Consider the following 25,359-nt stretch of genomic DNA (forward strand, 5'->3'; position numbering starts at 1 on the left):
GAAGCTCCTTACCGTGTGCTTCCAGGCGTTTACTCTGTGTAGCCAGTCCTGGAGAACGTGCATAAATAGCAAACAGAGCATGATTCCCCTTTCTGAACCTTTTAGGTGCTGATGAAAAGTTCCAAGCAAACAACCCTAAAGGAACAATCTCTCTGCTCCCTTGCTCACTGTGGGAGGAGAGCTGGCACTGTAGTTCAGGGCGTGCACAGTGCTATCTGCATGTTCAGGTTTTCCAGTAATGGCCGTGTGTTCATGCTACTCTCTCTAGCCGCTCTTTCGGTCCCCCCATGACCAGTGGTGCACACTTAGGAGACAGCAGTTTGGGAACCCAGTCTATGGAGGGGACCAGGCCTTCACTAACCAGCACAGACAGGGCAGTGCCTGGAACCTCAGCCCACTTATCTGGGAGCTCCCAGGCTCAACAGCAGCTTCAAGCTTGTCCTTGTTTTCAGCAGTGGGGAGCCTTAGCCTTTAAAACTGTCTATTGTCAACCCCCAGGACATTCAGATACCATCTCCAGTGCAAAGTCTGTCAAAGTAGAAATCAACAAATGCTTGACTTCAGGGTTGCAGCTGAACCCAGGCCCAACCCATGCAACCCTTTCTCCCAGTGAACCCTGCAGAGCCTAGAGGCATGGCAGGGAATACACCTTTAGACCTTATTGGTCTAAACATAAAGCCACATCTCATAAAACCACACCTAGTCAGAATTGGAAGGAGCTCAAAGGTCCTTCATTTTTCACAAGGCTAGAAAACTGAGTCCTGAGAAATGCTATGACTTGCCCCAAACTGCCCAGCTTGCCAGCTGCTGAGCCAAGACAGAGCCAAGGCCTCCTGACCCCAGCCTGGGATCACCTGGTGATCAACCCCATCATTCACAGTGAAGAAACTCGGCCACAAAAGGTTAGTGAGTTGCTAGTTAGGAGGATACTGAAGAAACGTCTGAAGTTCATTATTATTACTTGAAAGACACGAAAACCTAGTGGCCACATTGGCCACAGACATTTTAAGAAGGGCACACTTAGGTCCCTTTTGACCCTGGGGAGGCTCCAGAGGAAAAGCCTGAGCTTCGTTCAGCTTCTGGCTCTACCACTCACTGCTGTGGCCTCTTTTTCATGTAACTTATCCTTTTGGGACCTTGATTTTTTAAATCTCTATAATAGAGTTAACAATACCTGTGTCACAGGATTTTGGTGCAGATTTTACGTCATTCATTCACTTATTTAATTCCTCATTCAGCAAATATATCTTAAGATGTCAGTGACATGCCAGATGCTCATAAAGTCCCTGCCTTCTTAGAGCCGGTATTTGTTCTAGTTGGGGAAACAAATGGTGCACAAGTCAACAAATAAACAAGAGAAGCACCAATTGCACTGAGTGTTGTGAAGGCAAGAAGCCAGTGAGCCAAGAGAGGCCACTTTTGTTTTTTATAGGGTGGTCATTAGTGAAGCAGGAAGTGCCTGGTACATGGCAGCTCTAGTCAAAGTCACTTCCACTCAGCTTCCTACTGGGCTGTCTCTGAACTTCAAGCAGAAGGCTTCATTCCTGGTCAGCCACAGCCCCCACAGCCCCGTGCGGCTCAGGGAGTTAGCTGCCTTGCCTCAGCTTGGATGTTGTTGAACGTGCTGCACGATCTTACAGGAAGATGTAAACACCTAGGTCACATACATTGCAGAAGTTACCCCTTCTTAGATTCATAGTTGCCCCATGAGATGGCAAAAGCCTAATGTCACATACATGGTAGAAGTTACCCTCTGGGCTGGGCGCGGTGGCTCATGCCTGTAATCCCAGCACTCTGGGAGGCCGAGGTGGGTGGATCGCCTGAGGTTGGGAGTTGGAGACCAGCCTGACCAACATGGAGAAACACCATCTCTACTAAAAATACAAAAAACTAGCCGGGCGTGGTGGCACATGCCTCTAATCCCAGCTACTAGGGAGGCTGAGGCAGGAGAATCGCTTGAACCTAGGAGGCGGAGGTTGCAGTGAGCCAAGATCATGCCATTGTACTCTAGCCTGGGCAACAAGAGTGAAACTCCATCTCAAAAAAAAAAAAAAGAAAAGAAATTACCCCTCTGTCCACCTTACCATAGCCATAAACCCACTCAAGGACCAATGTTCTCCCCTCCAGTTGGGCCTGATTCTGAGACAGAGAAAGAAGGCCGTTCTTCAGAACCTGCCTTCTCTTACTGAAACAGCTTTGTTCTTTAAAAATGTTGATGAAGATGAGCTCAGTGCCTTTAAGCCATTTGTCAGCACTTCTGTCTGGTTTTCATGCAGGGAGGCTTGTTTCTATTATTAAGAGTCAGTTGCCAAGTGAGAAGTTTCCATTTGGGTGCATAAGAGAAATGGGCTTGTAAGAGAAATGGGCTCTGTAATCACATCTAAAGACTAGACTTCACTGTGACCAGGCCATAGTAAGCATCATAGTATGTCTAGTCTTTAGGCTTGATTACAGAACATTGTAAGAGCATCCCTTACACTTGCATGTCATTTTAATGTCAGTAATCATAGCCAACATTCACTGAATCCTTACTCTGTGGTGGTACTATACCAAACCCTTCGTGTGGCTTATCTCATCCGATTGTCAGTACAACTCTGTGAAGTAGGAAGGATAGCTACATTCCAAGCCTCAGAGTGTAGTAAACCTTAAGAGCCTGATCTGAGCAAGAATGTGAGACTAGTCCAAGATCACTCAGCTAATAAGGACTGGCCTTTTAGCTCTTGAAGGCTGGAACCCCATGTGTCCTAGTGGCTGTATTTTTAGCCCCGTGCTTACTATACACTAGGCCCTCACTAAGTATTTACTGAGTGAGTGAAAGGGAAAAGATGGGACTGAAACTCAAATTATCTGCCTGCCTTTGGAGTTGCTTTTTCTAGTTGTTTCAAAGATGAAATGAGTAACTATATGTAAATTCTTTGAATACGCCTGCCACGTAATAGGTAATCAGTTGTATTAGCTATAAATGTTAGGTATAATCTCAGAATTTATTATTTTTTATGGGGAACTTCTATGGAAATGATGATTGATCAGCTTGAAGAATAACTTCATAATAAAATCTACACATGTCTTCTCTTGACAGATAGTTTATACTATTTTATACTACTTTTGTGTACTGTCATATGCTATATACTGAATGTTCCTGAGATTTTGTTTGCAGCATTTGAAAGCCATAGTTACTACGAGCCAGTGTGTACTTTCCAATTAGAGGAAAGATCTCTGTTGCTGAGAGATGTCCTGTGCCTTTGTGGAGGGTGAAATGGATTATTGTTTCGACATCAACTTGAGGCATTTTCACCTCTGGTTGTACCAGGTGGTGGGAAGGATAGTCGTGGGGGTGCCAGGTATTTTTCCCAGATCCTCTTTTGCAGGATTTCAGGACAGTCTTGGACTCATTACTCCTTCTAGCGGAATAGTCGTCAGAGTTTCCCCAAAGCCATGAGGGCAGGAAAACTTACTGCCAGCCCATAAACTTAGTAGCGGCTCTTGCCTAAGTTTCTGTAATTCAGCTGGAAGGAATTCTTCTGAGAGCAGTTTACAGTTTGTTGGTTTTATTTCCCATTCCACCCTCCTTAGAGATGCAGAAAGCAGCCCCGCGTAAGCTGCCTCACAGCCTCTCCTAAGGCCTTCATGGGAAAAGCCCCACGTAAGTCACTGAATGGAGAAAGGCTTTCACATCTTTGAGTCATTTTTATTTCTAACAATGAGAAGTACGTGTTAACAGCGACATTACCACATAGAAATGTAAGATGTTATTCAATGAAAACAGGCCGTGAGGGGACTCTGCAGCCCCACCCAGCCCCTCTCTTCTCTCTGAGTACGTGTGAGGTTTTCTAAACTTTGAGGCCATCTAAGAACTAGGACCTTCATCTCCATTATTATGGGTGAGTTTCATTTCTTCTTCACATAGCACCACTGTCCTCTCATGATTGCCCTCATGTGGTTCTTTTTTTAAGGACCAGCAGCGTGCTGAGCTCTGTGCCTCACACCCAGAAGGGTTTCATGGAGCCTAAGAGAATCAAATTTAAGGACGAATCATTAGGGTGGCTGGAACTCTGATGTCTCTTTTCAAACTAACTTTGCACACAATCAGACCCAGGCTTTAAACCTGACTCCACTCCAGCAGGCTGCACGACCTTGCACCGGGCACTGAGCCTCTCTGAGCTCCAATTTACCTTCTCTTCGTGGGGTTGACGCTGGCCTCAGCGGGACATTTGGTGACTGACCAGGATGCCATGGGAGCTTCAGACAGGCGTGGTGTGTGGGGAGCGCGGGTTGGTGGGAGCTACTTGTTGCCTCGTGCTATAAATGCTGATTTTTCACAGAAAAGAACATCATCGTGTTGGTACCTCTAAGACACCTGATTCCATGATGAAGACTTCCCTCTAAGCACCCACATACCTGAGAACCCCATGTCAGGCTGGAATCAACACAGTGTGTGAGGAGGCTCCCAAACTCTCCAGGCCCTAGGAGACCCCCCCACCAGCAGTTAGGGAACACCCAGAGAGCACTGTGCAGGGAAGGTGGGGGACAAGGGGACTTCAGGAGTGAACGAGGAGGGAATAGAAAGCTGGGGACCTTAGGTGTCAGCTGAGAGGAGGGAAAGAATAAAGAAAGATAAAGCTGGGGCCTCATTGAGCTCTGGCTCATGCCAGCAAGTGCTGGAAATAGAGCCACATCTTGAGCTGATCAAACTTTGTCAGCCAGACTGACCCAAAGAGGCTAGTTAAAGAAGTTGTCCCCTCCATTGCAGTCATGAACAATGTCATCAGCAGATACTGAGACTTCCAGCCTGCGCTGATGATGGCAGAGAGCCTGAAGGAAACACTGATGGTCTGAAAAGGCTCGGGTTTCATTGAACTAGAGTAGTTTTGGAAAGGGGACTGCAGTGTGGGGGTGCAGGGCGTGGGGAGATCTTAGTGCTGGAGCGTGGTGCCTATTTATATAACAGTCTGGTAGCCACGAAGTGGGGAGTTGCTGATTACTGAAGCCCTAGCAGACGGGGGCTGTGCTGTCTGATGTGTTGAAGTTACATCAATGGCCAGAACACCCTCCATTTTAGGAATTCTTACACACTTTTTCAAGATGTAACTCTTGCCACGAAGTCTTTGCAGCTTCGCTCTGTTCCTCTCTGATCATTCTGGAACTCTGAAGACCCAGCACTTAGATGTTTTTCGTTGGTTTTCTTAAATTTATTTTTTTAATTTATTTTTTTGGTTTAATTATTTTTAGAGACAGGATATCACTCTTTGGCCCAGGCTGGAATGGACTGACATGATTCTAGCTCACTGAAGCCTCAAACTCCTGGGCTCAAGCAGTCCTCCCATCTCAGCCTCTCGAGTAGCTACAGACATGCACCATCACATCTGGCTAATTTTTAAATTTTTTGTAAAGATAGGGTCTTGTTAGGTTGCTCAGGCTGGTCTTTAACTCCTGGGTTCAAGTGATCCTCCTGCCTTGCCTTCTCAAAGTGCTGGAATTACAGGCGTGAGCTACTATACCTGGTCCAGATGCTTTTAGTTTTAATCACTGTAAATGTTACTTTAAAATTCTTGTTACTGTGTGTGTGTCCACGTGTGTGTCTGTGTTGTGTCTCTGTTGTGTCTGTGGGTGTGTCTGTGGGTGTGTCTATGTGTGTGTTGTGTCTGTGTCTGGCGTGTGTGTCTGTGTGTGCATGTCTGCATGTCTGGGTGTGTCTACATATGAGTGTGTGGGTGTCTGTTTTGTGTGTGTTGTGTGTGTACACGTATCTGTGTTGTATGTGTGGTGTATGTGCATATCTGTGTGTGTGTATGTGCATGTCTGGTTGTGTGTGTGTCTGGTGTGTGTCTCTGTGTGCATGTCTGGGTGTGTTGTCTGTGTTGTGTGTGTTGTGGGTGTGGATGTGTGTGTTTTGTATGTGTTGTGTTTGTATTGTGTATGTGAGTCTGTGGTGTATGTGTGTGTGCGTGTCCGTGTGTGTATCTGTGTGTGCATGTCTGTGTGTGTATCTGTGTGTCTGTGTGAATGTGTGTGTGAGTGTGTGGTGGGTGTGGGTGTGTGTGTATGCACATGCAACTCCTCTACCTGCTCCTCCCCTTTCCTAAATATATTTTAAATCCACCCAGCTAGCATCATCCTAATTCAGGCCTGTTTCCCGCTTCCCTGGACCAGGCTCCTGCCCCTGCCTGCTGCACCATGCCCTTCAGTTCTCCCCGCTGTGATGGGAGCAGCCACTGCACAGTGCCATTCTCATGCCGCAGCCTTCAGGCCCTTCAGAGGTTTCTGGGACCTTATGTGCAGCTCCCGAGTCTGACCTCTGCTGCCCAGTGTGTGCTCTTCCCCCATCTCCTCCTTAGCTTCCAGTGTGTTGTGCCTCCTGCCTCACACCCCGGCCTTCCCCATGCAGGGCCCTCCAGGGGAGCCCACCTCCCCTTCATCTGGCTGCCACCTCCTCCCTTCTGGCTCCTTGTCCTTCCCTGCCTTGCTGCCCTGTTATTATTGATTTTTTGTTACTGCTGCTGCTGTTTCTGTCTCTATCCTCTATGAAGATTTACCTTCCGTGAGAACAGGAGCTAGGTTTGGCCACTGCACCTCCATATCTCTAGGCCCTGGCCCACACAGTGCCTGCCTGGTACCTGGCAGCAGAGAGTCAGTAGAATGAAGAATGAGTGAATGAACAAATGAATGGACTCCCATAAGAAGGACTAAATTAGATAATACACATGAAGCATCTACAGTGTGTCTGGGACATAGTTGGCCCTCAATATATGGTTGATTGCTTCACTGATTCATTCACTCATCTGTTTATTAAGTGCCTGGCTAATATCCCTGGGGACGCAGCAGCTGACAAAACAGATAAAAACCTCTCTGCCCTATGGGCCATGCCTTCCAATATAATATAATAAGTGCGGCTATGGATGCATGTGGGGAAGTGTGGGGTTTCCTCTCTTTCTCTATTTCAGCCCCCTCTCTCAGCCTTCCACCATACTCCTCCTCCCAGGACCCTGTCCCCTCTCTCCCCACCCAACCTGGGACAAGGGTCACCAAGCTGCAGCTACTCCTGCCAGCGATGCCTTGGCAAAGGAGTGGCCCAGGGGCCTTGGGTAGACTCTAGCCGCTCCTCAAGCTGCTGAAAGTGGAATCACTTCCTCTGCCCTGGCTGGAATTAATAGGTCAGGAATAAAAGTAGAAAATCAAAAGCCCAAATCCCAGTGATGTGCTAAAACACAAGTGCCGCTGAGCTGTGCGACTTCTTACATAGCAGAGGACTGGAGTTTGCAGACCAGGGCACCCGCAAGGTGTGTGTAGAGCCAGGCCTAGGCCTTTTCCTAGCCTCCATGAGGAGCAGCCTCGGGCTCCCTCTGCAAAGCCGAAGCCACTGTTCCTGCCTCCAAGGAGGAAGAGACTGAGGCCAAGCTATGGCCGAGCAAGCTGGCCACCCCAGACCCCTGCTCCTCCAGAGTAGCCCTCCACTGGTGGCACACACCTACCCTTCACATCAGGGCTCAGGACACTGGTGGCACACACCTACCCTTCACATCAGGGCTCAGGACACTGGTGGCACACACCTACCCTTCACATCAGGGCTCAGGACACTGGTGGCACACACCTACCCTTCACATCAGGGCTCAGGACACTGGTGGCACACACCTACCCTTCACATCAGGGCTCAGGACACTGGTGGCACACACCTACCCCTTCACATCAGGGCTCAGAACACTGATGGCACACACCTACCCTTCACATCAGGGCTCAGGACACTGGTGGCACACACCTGCCCCTTCACATCAGGGCTCAGGACACTGGTGGCACACACCTACCCTTCACATCAGGGCTCAGGATTGTGAGGGGAAGTTCCTCACCTCCAGAATGACAGAATCCTAAGGACAGTGCCTCTCAAGAGCCAGTTCCCAGCGTCACACTCTGGGGAGTATCAGCCTGAGGCCTGTCTGCCTCCCAGGCAGGGTCCATGTCTCAGCTGGGATATTTCTCATCATACCTTAACCATGGGTGGGGTCCCTAGCAGGGAACTATCAGCCCAACTGACATTAGCCAACCAGGACCCTTTATGTTATTTGCTCTCCCCATCGGTAATTCACATTTTCTCAGGAGCCATTTGACAGCTGAAATATTTTAAAGCCCCAGATCTCTCAGGTCCTGTGACCAGTTGGCAGGGGTGGGTGAGCTTCCTGTACACCACAGCACCACCTGCAAACTCCCACCGCTTTTGCTTGTGCATGGAACTGTGGGATTATAAAATCATCTTATTTTCATTGCAGAAATTTCCAGAATTGAAATTCAAATATGTGGAAGAGGAGCAGCCTGAGGAGTTTTTTATCCCCTACGTCTGGTCTCTTGTCTACAACTCAGCAGTCGGCCTGTACTGGAACCCACAGGACATCCAGCTGTTCACCATGGATTCCGACTGAGGGCAGGATGCGCTCCCAACCGGACCCCTCCAGCCAAGCAGCCCTTCAAGTTGTTTTATTTCTGGGTAACAGAAGTAGACAGACAGATTACTTGGTGTATCTTCTGTTAAAGAGGATTGCACAAGTGTGTTTTCCTCACACACTTTGATTTGGAGAATTGGAGCCAGTTGGCAATAGATCACTCAGCATAGATAGTAGTGCAAAAAGGGAAGGAAATACACAACAATAATAAATGTAAAAACCTGTTATTCAACATGCAGTTTTCTTTCGAAGCCAAAAACCTAGAGCTTTCCCAAGATCCTGATGCCCTAGGCACATCACACTGCAACAGTGCACACTATTCAACAGTGTACACTATTCAGCAGTGCACACTATTCAACAGTGTACACTATTCAGCAGTGCACACTATTCAACAGTGTACACTATTCAGCAGTGCACACTATTCAGCAGTGTACACTATTCAGCAGTGCACACTATTCAGCAGTGCACACTATTCAACAGTGCACACTATTCAGCAGTGCACACTATTCAGCAGTGTAAACTATTCAGCAGTGCACACTATTCAGCAGTGCACACTTCAGTGCACACTATTCAACAGTGCACACTATTCAGCAGTGCACACTATTCAGCAGTGTACACTATTTTTTTTGCATGTTCAAGATATTTGTTTTGGTCTTACGTGTGTGTGTGAGAGAGAGAGATTCCTTTAACATTAAGGAGCATCAATGAGAAAAGATGATGAGGCAGGAATTAATAAAGAAATGAAGTCATGTGTGTGTTTGGTTGCCTCTCAGAGGGCCCATAATTTCATAAACACCATGCCTGGACAATTTGATATTAATCTTTAACACCTCTGCATCTTTCCTTAAAAAGGAATATGGGCTGGATGCAGTGGCTGTCATTTGTAATCCCAGCACTTTGGGAGGCTGAATCAGCAGAATCGCTTGAGCCCAGGAATCTGAGACCAGCCTGGACAAGATAGTGAGATCCCATCTCTACAAAAAACTTAAAAATTAGCCAGGCATGGTGGCACATTTATGTAGTCCTAGCTACTCAGGAAGCTAAGGTGGGAGGATTGCCTGAGCCCAGGAGTTCAAGGCTGCAGTGAGCTAAGAAGGTGCCACTACACTCCAGCCTGAGCCACAGAGCAAGACCCTGTCTCCAAAAAACAAAACAAAAAAAGAAAGAAAGAAAATGGCTACCTCTCATAAAGCCCAGATTAACTTTTCTGTGAATATGGCCTGTGAACTGTTGCTGGAATTAAATTGGAGTCTAGCACAAATTAAGTTAATCTACTCTGTATTAATCATTAGGAAAAAGAAAAGCTTCATTTGAAAACAGTCTTTTTCCTTCACACACACTAATAGAAAAAGGAGAGTAATTTGTTCATACTGTTTTCCACGTGGGATGAAAAGCATGTTTTGCTCTTTGTTTCTGGTTTTTTAAAAACCCTTCTGGGCTGGTGTGATCCGCATGTTGGTGCCTGAGCTGGAAGAAGGAGCTTCTCAGAAGGAAACAGCCACTAGGGCTGCACTAAGGGCCAGTTGGGACTTTCCTTTCCAGTCACACTCTGTGTCCTCACGGGCCCCTTCGCAGTCTAGATAAGGAGCCTAGTTTCATTCTCAAAGGAAAAGTATTTGCTCTTCAACATAGAAAGCACATAAGCCCAGATGAGACTGAGCACACTGTTGGAATCCACTCCCAGTTCATCTGTGTCAGGGCTGGCTTTTCCTGTCCCGTGTCCCAGGGCTGCAGGCCCATGTCATTCAAGTCCATCACATCTTCTGAGGGCCTTGGAGGAACCATTCTCAGTCACCCCAAGCTCTGTAAAAGGTCAAAACACTGCCAGCATCTTAGTGCGCCGCTGTGTGGGCTCCACACAGGAAGGCCTGGCCAAGCTGCGCTCTCAGAGGCTGTTGAGGTAGGGCAGGCAGCTTCCTTATCCTCGTTTGGAAGGAATGAAACAGTCTCCCTGAGGCTGAGGGACTCACGGAGGGCCCATCCCTGGTGGGGTCCCAGAGGCAAGTGCAGCTTGCCGCCCGTCCCCAAGGGGCTTGTTCTGTCAGGCCTCCTCCGGTCACTGCTGGAGTGGAGCCTCTGACTCCTGTGCTCACCTCAGAGTGCATGTACAGGGCATCCAGGCTAGAGGTAAGGCTCAGCAACAGCTTCTGCTAATACTTGGTCAGCTTTGCAGAGGAGCCAGTCTGAAGGAGGAGGAGCAGCACTCTCAGCCAGCAGGGGGAGTGATGATTATCATTTCAGGTAGCAAGGGTATGTATTTCCTATGTGGGGAAATAATTTGCAACTTTAATTTGTTTCCAAAGCATTTCGATTGGCTTCCTTTTCCTTTAAACCAAAAAATGTTTAAATGTTTAAGGGTCATGTGGAGCAGCTGAGCTTCTGACAGGACCACAGAACTGTCCACTGAGTCTGAGGGCTGGGCAGTGCCACAGGACAGTCCCTGGGCTGCAGGACTGTCAGTGCTTGTCGTGGGAGGAAATGAGGCCCTTCAGAAACCCAGTCATCTTGACATAGGGTACACTCCCAAGGAAGGCCTGATTGGGGAATCACATAGCCTCTCCTCCAGGCCTCTGGGCTCACTGAGGTGCCCCCAGAACCCTGATTGCCCTCCCCTCTTTCTCTCTTCTCATTCGTCACACAGTAGAAGCACTCACTGGCTAAAAGCTCAGCTGGGGCAGCAGCCTCCAAGGAGGCCTGCAAGTGCCGCTCCCAACGCTGGCTCCCCCTCAGGAGGGAGGCCCCACCACATGCCATCACTGCCTCAGCTCTACAAAGTCACCAGAGGCTTCTTCCTTGTTTTTGTGAAAGATTTATTGTATGGCAATAAATCTGAATGGTAAACTTTCATTATACTGGCATTAATTTTGACTATTAGTTTGCTTAGAAATTTGTACACGAAGTAAAAATGTGTAATGATGCAACACAGGATCATCATGTGTTCAGATGGAAATTAACATCTGATTTTACCCAAGATCGGAGGCTGTCACTGCATTGTGTCATTTTATCAACAAAGACTTCTGCCACAATATGTACTTTTAAAAGAATGTGTCCCTTTCAGTAGCATCTTCCCTATCAAGAGTTCAAGGCACTTTGCAGAAAAGCTTCAGAATTCTAACTCTAGTTCCCACAGTCACCCATTGAGGCTGGTGTCATACAATCTATGAACAACAACCTTGCAGCAGGACTGCCACCATTCAGCAGTGCAGACAACACAGCTCAAGGACAAAGACAGAGAAAGGAAAGAGGAGAAGGTCCCTGAAGGTGAAGCATAGAAAGTACACTGCACACACAGTTCTCTCTGGAAGGAAAGCACAGGAGCTGGGGAGTGGATGATGGGAAGTGGAAAGGACACAGGACCAGCATCAGAACACTCAGCAACTTCCTAAGACCTTGCTAAGGTACATCCAAGAGAAATGTTTAGTGGGGGAAACTTTTAAGCACTAAACTTGTTAATATATCATACTTTAAGCAACATTTCGTCCTTTAGATTCTGGGGAGCCAGGGTTTTGCATTGGGTGGTAGAGCTCTCCGCAGAACTGAGTCACTCTGCATTTTTTTTGCAGAGCCATAAATTAGTTTCGGCACTTGCTGATACTTCACAGGCTGGAGTTTGCAAGGTCAACCCTTTAGGTCTCTTAATTCTCTCCTAGGCGCTATCCCTGCAATATCAGTAGTTGCCACTTCATTTTAGGGACTGATCCTTAGGCCTTCTGACTCCAAATTCAGAACTGTTTCAGTGTCCTACATCACCTCCGGGAGTCAAAGAGGTCAGAGTTTCTATTCAGTGATGAAGAGCCAAGCTAGCTATGCATATGAAGAACTGAAGTAGATTATAGCACACGATCCACAGCAAATAATGCATATTTATTTTGTATGAATTATATTAAAACATAAAATTTAATCTCATTAGGGTATAGCTATTCAGAGGTCCCATCCAAAGCAAGGAAGACTCACCAGTAGCCCCAAGACCCTTGGTCAGGTCGTACTCCAACCCCTAATCGGACTTCACAAGGCTATCTAAATGTCAGCTACTCAGACACAGCCTCTGGCATTAGCAGAATCCCCTAGAGGAAAAGCAGCCCCATAGAGCTGGACAAGTAATACTTTAACTATCTTGTTGGCTCTGGGATCCTTCAAGCAAATTTTAAAAATATTTTTACCAGATTTCCAAGTTGTCCTTAGCTGGAAGGTTGGTCCTCCATTACTGTCATTGGACTATCGCTCATGGGTACTGCAGTTCAACTTCTAAACCACCTCAGTACCTGAATGTGGTCGGAGGTGAAACCAGATTACTGATGCCTTCAGGTGCCCAGCTGAAGCAAATGCAAATTCTGTGGAGGAAGTGAACATAACCCAAGGCCTCAAATTATTTCTGCAGTGTTGCAATAAGAAATACCCAGGTATGGGAGAAGACCAGACAACATTAATTACTTGAATTAAAACCATTAGAGGAAAACATAGACAATAGAAATATCCAAAAGGACTCCAGATACCTTAGTCACAGAATTTAAAACAGCTATGCTTACTGTGTTCAAAAAAATGAGGCCGGGCGCGGTGGCTCAAGCCTGTAATGCCAGCACTTTGGGAGGCCGAGACGGGCGGATCACGAGGTCAGGAGATCAAGACCATCCTGGCTAACACGGTGAAACCCCGTCTCTACTAAAAAATACAAAAAAAAACTAGCCGGGCGAGGTAGCGGGCGCCTGTAGTCCCAGCTACTCGGGAGGCTGAGGCAGGAGAATGGCGTAAACCCGGGAGGCGGAGCTTGCAGTGAGCTGAGATCCGGCCACTGCACTCCAGCCTGGGCGACAGAGCCAGACTCCCTCTCAAAAAAAAAAAAAAAAAAAAAAAAATGAGGCACATGGTCAAGAATTTCAGCAGAGAGTCAGAAACTGTAAAAGGCCCATTGGAAATTCTATAACTAAAGTAGTGTAATGAGAAGAATAGTGAACAGGTCTAAGAGCAGATTAGAAATAACTGAAAAGAGAATGAGTAAGATGAAAACTCGGGGTTGAGGGGTGGGAGCAGGAATTACATAGTAAAAAAAAAAACAATATAGAAGATAGAGGGTAAGAGACTTAAAGGATACAGTGAGCATGTCTGACCTAAGTGTAGTTGGCATCTCAAAAGAGTAGAAGAAAGGGATATTTAAATAAATGGCTGAGAACTTTTCCAAAACTCATGAAAGATATCATACCAAAAATTCAAGAATCCCTCCCACAAAAACTTCAAGTGGGATAAATAAAAACAATCCACACCTAGAAACATCATAGTAAAACTGTTGAAGACCAAAGAAAAATAATATTTTAGACCTTCTGGGGTGGGAGGAGGGAATATAACCATTAAAGGAGCAATAATATTAGACTGACAGCTCCTTCTCAGCAGAAACAATGGAAGACAGTTAAATACTGCCTTTTATGGTTCTGAAAGAAAATGACTGCCAACCTAAAAATTTCTAATCAGGGAAAATATCCTGCAAAAATGAAGAGGATATGAAGACATTTTTAGAGAAACAGCTAGAAGAATTAATCAGCACGCCTACCCTAAAGGAAAATTTAATAGGTGTTTTACAGGCAGAAGGAAAATAATCCCAAACATAAGGACAGAGCCCTAGGAAGGATTGAAGAGCAATGAAAATGACACATAAGTATTGACTACATAAAGCAATAATTATGTATTATGGAGTTTTAAATATATAGAGAAATAAAATACATGAAAATAAAGAGATTTATGTGGAAATTTTAAGTGTTCTAAGACACTTGGCATCATCCAAGAAAAGAGTAAATATCCATTTAATATTAGTCTTTGATAAGTCATGTTCGCCTGATAATATTTGAGATATCAATAAAAGTGTATAGCTTTCCACATAATAAGAGAGAATTGGAATAATCATTTCAGTGGACAGATTTAAGAATTGCAAAAGAGTCTGAGAAAGAAGAAAAAGCAGAACAGGTGGAACAAATAGAAAGCAAGATATTTATGATTAATCCATTATTACACTAAATGTCAATGGACTAATGCTCAAATGTTGGCAAATATTGTCAGCCTTGTTTTAAAAACAACCATATGCTATTTACAAGAGACACTTTTAAAACATGAATTTAGAAATTTTGAAAGAAAAAGATGGAGAAATACATACCCAGCAAACAGTAACCATGAGGAAACTGGTGTAGATATATTTAAGTAAACTTTAAGGCAACAATTTTTTTAAGAAATGAAAGGGTCAATTCAATTACTAGAAAGATAATCTAAATTTATATGCACTTAAAATATAAACTCAAAATATGTAAAAGAAAATTTGATAGGAAATTTAGGCAAATATGCAACCAGAGTGATATTTCAACGTGCCTGTTTTGTTAATAGGTAGAAAAAAAGCTAGCATACAAAAACCAAGTTATAGAAGATTTAAGCAATGAAATGAGCAAACCAAATGGATGTATGTAGGACGCCAAACTCAATAACATACTTTTCGAATACAAATGGCACACACTTCAAAATACTGGGCTATAAAAGTTTCAACAGGCTAGGCGCAGTGGCTCACATCTGTAATACCAGCACTTTGAGAGGCCAAGTCAGGAGAATCACTTGAGCCCAGGAGTTTGAGACTGGTTTGGGCAACATAGTGAGGCCCCACCTTTACAAAAAATACAAAAATTAGATGGCCATGGTGGCATGTGTCTGTAGCCCCAGCTACTTGGGAAGCTGAGGCAGGAGAATCACTTGCATCCAGGAGGTCAAGGCTGCAGTGAGCTCTAATTGCACTACTGCACTCCAGCCTGAGTGACAGCAAGACCCTATCTCAGAAAAACAAAAAAGTCTCAACAAACTTGAAAATACTTCAAATGAAATACATTCTCTGACCAAAATAGAATCAAGACAAATTATTTACAAAAAGATAATTTTATAATCCTCATATTTTTGGAAATAGATTTCCAAGTAACCCAGCTGTCAAAAAAAAATCTTAATGGAAATTTGAAATATTTTGAACTGATCATGAAAATACTACATATCAAAACTAACGGAGAAAAAAACTTGTGGGATGCAACTAAAACCATGCTTCAGAAGATGTCTTTTAATTTTATTTTAAATTTAGAGAGTACATGTTCAGGTTTGTTACAAGAGTATATTGGTGATGCTGAGGCTTCTAATGATCCTGTCACCCAGATAGTGAACATAGTACCCAATAGAAAATTTTTCAGCACTTGCTTCCCACTCTCCTTCCCTTCCTCCCTCCTTTCGGAGTCCCTAGTGTCTGTTGTTCCCATATATATATCTTTAAATGTTTATGTTAGAAAAGAAGATATGTATCTTTAAATGTTTATGTTAGAAAAGAAGAAAAGTTAAAAATCAATTAAGCAGTTACCTCAAAAATGTTAAAAACCGCAAATGAAACCCAAAAATAAGCCAAATTGCTGATATAGAACACAGATATACAATAAAGGGAATCAAAGTCAAAAGTTGGTTATTTAAAAGGGTTTAAAAGGATTAAGAGGATTCATCGGCTGGGCACGGTGGCTCACACCTATAGTCCCAGCGCTTTGGGAGGCCGAGGTGGGCAGATCACCTGAGGTCAGGAGTTCAAGACCAGCCTGGCCAACATGGTGAAACCCCGTCTCTACTAAAAATACAAAAATTAGCTGGGTGTGGCGGCGGGCATCTGTAGTCCCAGCTACACAGGAGACTGAGGCAAGAGAATTGCTTGAACCTGGGAGGTGGAGGTTTCAGTGGGCAGAGATTGCGCCACTGCACTCCAGCCTAGGCGACAGAGCGAGACTCCATCTCAAAATAAATAAATAAAAGGATTCATAACCCCTTAAAAGACTGACCAAAAAGGAAGGAGAAAGGGCAGGAGAGAGGAATAGCCAATATCAGAAAGGGAAACAGGCAAGTTACTTCGGATTATGCAGACATTTAAAATACTTAAAAGCCAGCCTGGCCAACATGGTGAAACTCTCCTGTCTCTTTTTTTTTTTTTTTTTTTGAGACGGAGTCTCGCTCTGTCACCCAGGCTGGAGTGCAGTGGCACAATCTCGGCTCACTGCAAGCTCCGCCTCCCGGGTTCACGCCATTCTCCGGCCTCAGCCTCCCGAGTAGCTGGGACTACAGGCGCCCGCCACTGCGCCCGGCTAATTTTTTTCTATTTTTAGTAGAGACGGGGTTTCACCATGGTCTCGATCTCCTGACCTTGTGATCCGCCCGCCTCGGCCTTCCAAAGTGCTGGGATTACAGGCGTGAGCCACCGCGCCCGGCCTAACTCTCCTGTCTCTACACACACACACACACACACACACACACACACACATATTAGCTGAGCATGCTGGTGTGTGCCTGTAGTCCCAGCTACTGGAGAGGCTAAGGTAGGAGGATTACCTGAGCCCAGGAGGTAGAGGCTGCAGTGAGCTGTGGTCATGGCATCACACTCCAGCCTGGGCAATGGAGTGAGAGACCTTGTCTCAAAAATATGTATACATATTTAAGAGAATATTATGAATACCAATAAATTTTAAATCTAGATGAAATGATCTTCATTGCAGTGATAGGTGTATACATATATCTAATCAAATTGTACACTATTACATATGTGTAGTTTTTATATATTAAGTATTCCTCATTAAAGTTGTTTTTAGATTTTGCATAAAATGAACAAACTATTAAAAAAAAAAAAACTCTCCAAAACTGACATGAAAAGATCCTGAACATTGGAATCATCCTATATGTAGTGCATAAATTGAGTCCATAATTACAATCTGCCACAGGAAATTTACAGACCAAGATGGCTTCGGTAGTGAATTTAACCAAACATTTAAGAGCGAAATAATGCCAATTTTAGACAAACTCTCCCAGAAAATAGAAAAACCTTCTAATTTGTTTTATGAAACCAGCTGAACCTTAGATATGAAGAATCTGCCAAGAACAATACAAGAAAGGAAAATTGCAGGCCAGCCCTCATAGTATAGATGCAAAAGGTCTAAACGAATGTTAGCAAATAGAAACCCCCAATCTACAAATACAATGTGTAAAAATACATCACGATCAAATTGGATTTGTCCTTCACAAATCAGTTAGAGTTATTCACATAAACAGAATACAGAAGGAAAAGTAAATGATCTAAATAAATGCAGGGGAAAATGTGATAAAATTCAGCAATCTTGAGTGATAGAAATGTTTAGCAAACTAGGAAAAATGGAATCTATCTTAATCTTACAAATATTATTTTAAAACTACAGCAAACACATCATACTTAAAATATCAAAAGCTTTCATTCTGAGATCAGAAGCAAAAAAAGGATGTCTAGTATCACTTCTATTCAAAATGTCGTTAGGTCATGCTATGCATGCCTATTTAGGGGGGAGTGTACTGGTACCTTAAATTACTTTGAAATGCATCATGAAAAGGGAAAAAAGGATGGCTTGATGGATAGATATATATGTGATAAAGCAGATATAGTAAACTTGGTAAAATCTAGAATGGTAGAATCCAGATGGTGGGTATACAAATGTACACTGTGCGATAGTCAATTTTGCTGTATGTTGAGGAAACTATTACCTGAGTTCCTGGCCTAGTACGGCAAGATTTCCTTTTAAATTAATTGGGTAGGGTCAGAAGAAAATTAACTATCATTATTTGTAAATGACATGATTGAGGATATAGATAATTTAAAAGAATTTGCCAATAAACTGGTAAAATTAAAGTTTCTGAATACAAGGTTATAGACAAAAATAACTTGTATTTCTGATGCTAGCAATGAACAATTAGAAAATGAAATTTTAAAAATGAACCATTTACAATAGCATTCTTTAAAACATTAAATACTCAGAGATCAATCTAAAATAAAGTGTGATTAAAACTAAAGATCTAAATAAGGGTTCCCTAAATAAGGGACCATTCCAGGGTCATTAGATTCATGAGTTGGAAGGCTCAGTATTAGAGTTGGTTCCCTCAGAATTGATCTGTGGATTCAATGCAACCTCAGTCCAAATCCCAGTATGATGGGGGAATGGGAAAACTTGACAAATTGATTCTAAAATCTACATGGAAATGCAAAACGTCCAGAATTGCACAGAAAAGCTTGAAAAGGAAGAAAGTCCATACTTACATTGCTGGATGTCTACAACTTACAGATGTACTTTAATTAAAACCTATAAGCCAGGTGCAGTGGCTCACACCTGTAATCCCAGCACTTGAGAGGCTGAGGTGGGAGGATTGCTTGAGACCAGCCTGGGCAAAATACAGAAAATTTTAAAAATTAGCCAGGTGTGGTGGTGCACACCTGTAGTCCCAGCAGCTGGGGAGGCCGAGGAAGGAAGATAGCTTGAGCCCAGAGGCAGAGGTTTCAGTGAGCTGAGATTGCACCACTGGACTCCAACCTAGGTGACAGAGCGAAATCCTATCTCAAAACAAAATGAAACAAAGACTTACAGATTTACTCTCTGGGCTCTGGGCCCCCAGCTCTGAGCCAAGGCCATGGAGAGATACTTAAATGTAAAGCCCTCATGGCCACCCTGGACTTTGGGGAAGCAACTCCACTCTTCACCCTACTCTGGCATTCACTGGCCGCGTGGCCTTGGCGAGTCCCCCACACTTCCTGACGTCACCATCTTCCTTGTGAAATGGGATGTTTACATGTGACACTGTGTAAGGGGGTGACATCCTCATGACATTACAGTTTACGTTTCCATCTTCTCACATGCCTGTACTCATCTGGGCCCCAGCCCCACCTGTGATAGAGGAAAGACAAAGAAAGAGGCTGAGAAGTCACACCGCACCCGAGATCTCATCATTCTCCCACATCCCACCACTGTCCTCGAAATCCTTATTTTTTCAGAACATTGAGGAGCCCCTTGCACCCAGCTCCCACTGTGTGGATGGGGACATGGATTGCTTCCTTGAAAATGTTGCTATTGCAGCTGACAGAGTGGGTTCACTGTCCCTGAAGGGGGCCCAGGAAGAGCTTGTCAGAGAAGAGACCTCCTTCATGGCCTCCAGGGTCCTTCACTGCACTTGGGGAGATGAGGCAGATTAGCGCGTGAGCCAGGGACGTAATTCAGCCAAACCATCACGGAGGCATTGGGGGTCATCTTTCATGACTCCAGAGCCTGAGTTCCAGTTCCATGTGCCAGCTGTGAGAGCTCAGGCCGACACATTCTCTTGGGGGCTCAGTTTCTACATCTTCCTATACCCAAGTGTGGGGGAACAAGGTTAGAGTCATTGAAAACAGGCCATTTGCTTCTTTGGGCAGGGTTCCTAGAGGGTTAAGGTGCTCGCCAATGGAGAGGTGGTGACCTAAGCAACAGTTCTAAAGTGGGATCTGGAGACCTGGGGGTCCCTAAGGTGCTTTCTTTATCATCATCATCATGTTATTTACCTTTTCTCTTTCATTCTTTCGTGAGTGTTTGGTGGAGTTTTCCAGAAGCTGCATGTGTGTGATATTGCAACAGATTGAATGTGGAACTGATATGAGAATCCAGCTGTCTTCTATTAAGGCAGACACTAGAGATTTGCAAAAATGCAAAACGTTGCCACTCTTCACAAATCTTTTTTTCTTTTGAAACATAGTATTCTTCATAAAAGTTATTTATGTTAGCATGTCATGGGTTTAGTATTGTTATTCTTCAGTGAGTTAATATTTTTACATTTCTGTTTAATTTTTTATTAAATATGGACAGATCTAACACACATAAACAAAAGCTTTTAGGAGTCCTCAGTTTTTAAGAACGCAAAGTTGTGCCAATCCCAGAGACTTTGAGAACCACTGATCCAAGGATGATTTCTAGAGGGATGGCTCTGGTCTCTGCTTCTCAGCCCAGCCCTGTTCAACAGTTTTATCACTGTGTGGAGGAAGATATAGAAAGAATGTTCTCCACATTTGTAAGTGATGAGGTGACAGGGCTACTCAATACAGCACATGCTAGAGAGGATCCAGAGAGAGGAATGGGCTGAGTCCCAGGGATGAGATGTGGCGGGAACCGTCGTGGAGCTCAACCTTTGCGTCTGGCGGTTTGGATTTAGAAAAACGAGTCTCACTCAGTGGCTTCACTCAAGACAGTATTTAGGAGTTCCAGTTGTGTGTAGTGGGTGCCAAAAATGATGATGTGATTGTTCCTCATTAGTAGACATAACGGGTACCCAGGACAGGGTGGTCACCATGCTGATGACAAATTCAGCTTTTGTCTATCTATAAATGCCTTTCTTTTGTCTTCATTTTTGAAGATGTTTTCAAAATTCTAGGTTGGCGTCTTGCTCTATACAGGCTCAGCTTAGCCAGTGACAAGAGGAATTACTGGCAAATTTGGGGCTCCCTCCTCTCTAGCATCTTGTCCCTCTTCTTCCAGCCACACTGGCTACCCCAACCTGCACCCTCTGACTCGCAAGCCCAGGAAGACCATGACTTTGCTTGGGCTCTATTTTCTGAGTCCTGGTGCACTGGAGAGGCCGTGGGAAATGCAGGCGAAGGAGGATGTTACTTAATGATGTCTCCCTTTCTCTATCCAACATCCATGCACAGCCGCCTTCCCCTGCAGAGAGCACCACACACCCTCCCCAAAGAACAGAAACCCGAAGAAAGTTCCATCTTGTGACTGCACCGGCCTCATGTCTGGCTGTGACTTTCCTTCCTACATACAGGAGGCAACAGTTTGACCTAACCTTTTTCCACTGCATAACAAGAAACACCAGCTTTTTACCCATACTGGGTGAATTCCCGCCATCTACCACCAACCATCTCCCGTAAGTGCATTTTAGGCGATATTATTTGCAGTAAACATGTAATCTACTTGAGCCGATTTGGGGGAAAAAGGGTTTATTTCTGAATATTAGATAGCTGCCCAATTCCAGGGTGAGCCAGGGACCTAAGCTTGGATGGCACCCAGCCAGGGGAAACTCCCAACTGCTCCCCAGTACTGAGAGGCAACATGGCTGCTGCCCTGCCCAACACTAGGTGTCCTGCCATGCAGCTAGAGACCAGTAATGAGACTCTGCCCACGATGGCCCCGGAGAAGCCAAGGGCCACCACTTCGCCCACATGCCCACGCACTTGCCGTGCCCAGTGCTCACTCCACTTTCCAAGTCCCAGCTGGGTGGCCCTTCTTGGAGAAAGCTGGGCTGCATGCAGGACCCCAGCCTCAGAAGTGCCTGGAGAATGACAGCTTTTGCTTTCCAGCCTCTGCTGTCTGTAGAACCCTCTCTATGTGGGGAGACTGTGTCTTGAAAGACAGACCCTGATGTCTGCACTTCAGCTCAGGCTGTGGTTTGAGTCTTAAGTGAAATAGCATTCAAAGAATGGAGAATGTGGCTGGACCTGTAATTCTAGCACATTGGAAGGCCAAGACAGAAGAGTCACTTGAAGTCAGGAGTTTGAGACCAGGCTGGACAATATAGTGAGACCTTGTCTCTACAAAAAAAAAAAAAAAATAGCCGCATGTGGTGGTGTATGCTTGTGGTGCCAGCTACTCAAGAGGCTGAGATGGGAGGATTCCTCAAGCCCAGGAGGTCAAGGCTGCAGTGAGCTATGACTGTGCCATTGTATTCCAGCCTGGATGACAGAGCAAGACTATATTTTTTTAATGGAGAATATATCTTCTCAGGGAGCAGGGATTTATGTGTGATTTCTGCACATCTACATCCCACACCTTGTAATCTACCTGATTACAAGAAATAATAGTTGAATAATGTGAGCATTTAGCACTATGTCTAGAAATGATAAGCCCTCAGGAAACCAGAACTGGTGTCATCTCACAGGTTAGGAAGCCCCAGCGAGGGTGAAGGCACCAGCTCAGTGCCATCCTAAGGTCCTATGCTGTGTCCCTGTGTACTTGACACCCTCTGGCTAGCTTCCCTCATACTCACAAGAGGGCTGCCACAGCTCCTGGTGTTACATCAAAGCATGATCTCATCTGGAGTACAGCTCAGGAGTAGGACTCCTCTCTCAGAGGCCCCTTCACATATCCATGCCCAGGCCTGTTTCCCACACCCATTCCTAAATCATTATTGGCAAGGAGAGGAGTCCCCATCATGGCACCAAATCAGGGTCGGGGGCCAGCCTACTTAGCTGCAGAGAGGAGAGTGAGGCCCAGGATATTAATCAGGCTCTGATATGTGGGATGTCTGTCCCCTCCAAGTCTCATGTTGACATGTGATCCTCAGTGTTGGAGGTAGGGCCTGGTGGCAGGTGTTGGGTCATGGGGGTGGATGCCTCATGGATGGCTTAGTGCCATTCCCTTGGGGATGAGTGAGTTGTTGCTCAGTTAGATCTGATCATTTAAGAGTCTGGGGCCTCCCCCTTGGCTCTCTTGCTCCCTCTCTCACCATGTGATACACTGGCTCCCCCTACGCCTTCAGCCATGACTGTAAGCTTCCTTTGGCCTCACCAGAAGCTGAGCCGATGCTGGTGCCATGCTTCCTGTACAGCCTGCAGAACCATGAGTCAATCAAACCTCTACAAATTACCCAGCCTCAGGCCTCCTTTATAGCAACATGAAACAGACTAACACAGACTCCTTCAGGAAGAAGGACGGGGAAGGCAGGGATGGGCAGGTGACCAGGCATAGTTTGCCCAGGGGCAGAGGAGAAGGTCATAGCCAGGTTTGTAGTGAGAACCCCCATCCAGAGCCCTCCCAAGTCCTGGCTGTCAGCCCTTCAGTCAGATGAAGCTGCTCCGGGGCCAAGGGACAATTCCCAGGACAAAGGCCAGTTCTGCCCATGGTTGGCCAGGAGGCATGGAGAACAGACATGCCCATAGCCCTTCATGGCCTCCCCAGCCAGTCCTCAGCACCCCTACACACACACACACACAGACACACACACACACAGACACACACACACACACAGACACACACACACACAGACACACACACACAGACATACACACACACGGACACACACACACACGGACACACACACACGGACACAGACACACACACACGGACAGACACACACACACACACGGACACACAGACACACACACACAGACACACACACACACAGACACACACACACACACACACAGAGAGAGAGACTGCATGATGGAAGGCGACTTCTCCATCTCGCAGAGTCTGCTTAATAGGAAACAGGGTTTAGTGGATAATTGATGGCAACCTGAGCCCTCAAACTGGAAACATCTGTCCTTGCCATAGCTCACTCTCCCCAACCCAGCCCCAGCCCAGCTCCTGAAGGGGCCCACCCGCCTGGCCTGGGGGACTCAAAAACCTTCCAGGGATAACAGTGGAGTCCCCAGCCTGGGAGGGGTCTGCAGGCTCCCAGCTCTGGACCCCAGCGCCTCATGGGCTCCTAGCCTCATGCTACCCCCACCCTGGGCCATGAGGGGACTCAGGGCTGATGGTCCCAAGGAAGCCCTGGGCTAGATTTTATCTACCCACCCCACTGGGGGCCAGGGCTGGGCAGAGAGATGTCTGAGGGGAGGGGTGTAACCTTAGCCCCGCAAGACCCTCACTCGTCCTCCTGCCTCTGCTCTGTCTGGACCACCCTTTCTGTCCTATCTCCCTGGTCAGTCACTGTCCGCCTTCAAGGCCAGACTCAGCAGTTGTCCTGGCAGCCAGCCCAGCTGCTCAGATGCCGCTCCCTGGGCCCACAGTGTCCCGGTCGGGACCCTGACTCCATGATGTAGGAAGCCACTCAGGGCAGCATCATGCCATGTGCTTCACACAGGAGCCCCATCGCCAGGCTGGCATCTGTAAGGTCCCCAGGAACATCCGGACAGGAGAGGTGACCAGATGCACCTGAGACCAAGAAGCCATGGCACAGGGTTGGGGCCACAGTGGGTTCCAAAAAACGGAAGCTGATGCCCACACACTTGGCTCCCTCCTGGCCACTACTGCTGGGGCAGAGACCAGGGTGCTCCCCCCGCCCCCGCCCCACTGGAGAGAACCTGGCCCTGGAGCAGCTGCCTGGTACCGAGGGGCACCTGTGTGCCTGGGCTGACACTGGACTCTCTGAGCCTCAGCTTCCCCATCTGTACCTGGAATGCCAAGCCTGTAGAAGCAGGACTGTGGAGCACAAGATGACAGATGCAAATTGCCTGGGAGGCGGGGGATGGAGAGATGGCAGGGGCTCAGTGGTGGCGGCTGTCACTGCAGGCTGCCAGCAATGTTGGTCCCAACCTGAATTCACCTGGATGACAACCTCATGGAGGGAATTTCCCCGAGTGTGTGTTGAAAAGATGCAAAGGCCAGGCAAGGGGGCGGAGCAGCACCTTAGCCCCAAGAGCTCTGCCCAGAGCCTGGCATGGGGGGCCTTGTGGTGGGGCTATCTGTCTTTCGGGTGAGGGTAGAGGAAGCAGAAGAAACTGCCTGGGGTCGGAGCCTGGGTCTTAGCCACCTCTGAGAAGGACTCACCTCATTGACCAGTTTAAATCCCGCCTCCTTCAGGAAGCTGTCCTGGATCAGCCCAGCCCCAGTGTCCTTCCTTCCCGGGCTCCCAAAGCTCAACCACAGTCCTGCCATTCCCATTCCCTGCCAAGGGCACAGGACAAGCAAAACAGCAGCGTCAGCGATGAGGAGCTGACCCTTCCTGTGCCCTGGTCTCCAGTCTGCAGAATGGGGATGACATTCTTCCCTACAGACCTCAGACGGCCATGAAAGCCAGAGGGGAGGTTGACCTGCCCAGAGGCTAGGAGGAGGCTTCCACTTGGCAGAGGGACTCAGTTGTTGGCTGAGGGACATGGGGGCTGAAGAATCTGTTGTCACTGGGAGAGGCTGGTGCCAGGGTGTGTGGAGAGGGGGCACTGGGACGTGAGTCCTGCTCAGGGTCAGTCCCACCCAGCCACGGGCTGCACCAGTACAAGCCCCACCAGGATGGAGCTGGCAGAGCAGGGGGTGTCCAGGGCAGAGAAACATCCTCAAACCAGCCACCCTCCATCCCACAGAGAGCAGGAAGCCCCAGCTCAGCCTCCTCCTGGGCCTAGAGACCAGGAAAG

At 46.5% G+C, this 25,359-nt stretch overlaps 1 protein-coding gene across 12 annotated transcripts in view; it reads left to right on the forward strand.

Moving 5' to 3' along the window:
* DYM (dymeclin) overlaps window positions 1-9,178 on the forward strand; it is a 402,507-nt gene extending 393,329 nt beyond the window's left edge. For all 12 annotated transcript variants that reach the window (XM_077975471.1, XM_077975473.1, XM_028837927.2 and 9 more), the window contains one exon: window positions 8,259-9,178. In XM_077975471.1, coding sequence (XP_077831597.1) covers window positions 8,259-8,408 — 150 coding nt within the window. In that variant the 3' untranslated portion in view covers window positions 8,409-9,178. The remainder of the gene's footprint in view (window positions 1-8,258) is intronic.
* The last annotated feature ends 16,181 nt before the right edge of the window (window positions 9,179-25,359 follow it).

This window comes from Macaca mulatta, chromosome 18 (assembly GCF_049350105.2).
Source record: "Macaca mulatta isolate MMU2019108-1 chromosome 18, T2T-MMU8v2.0, whole genome shotgun sequence".
In the NCBI taxonomy this organism is placed as follows: domain Eukaryota; kingdom Metazoa; phylum Chordata; class Mammalia; order Primates; family Cercopithecidae; genus Macaca; species Macaca mulatta.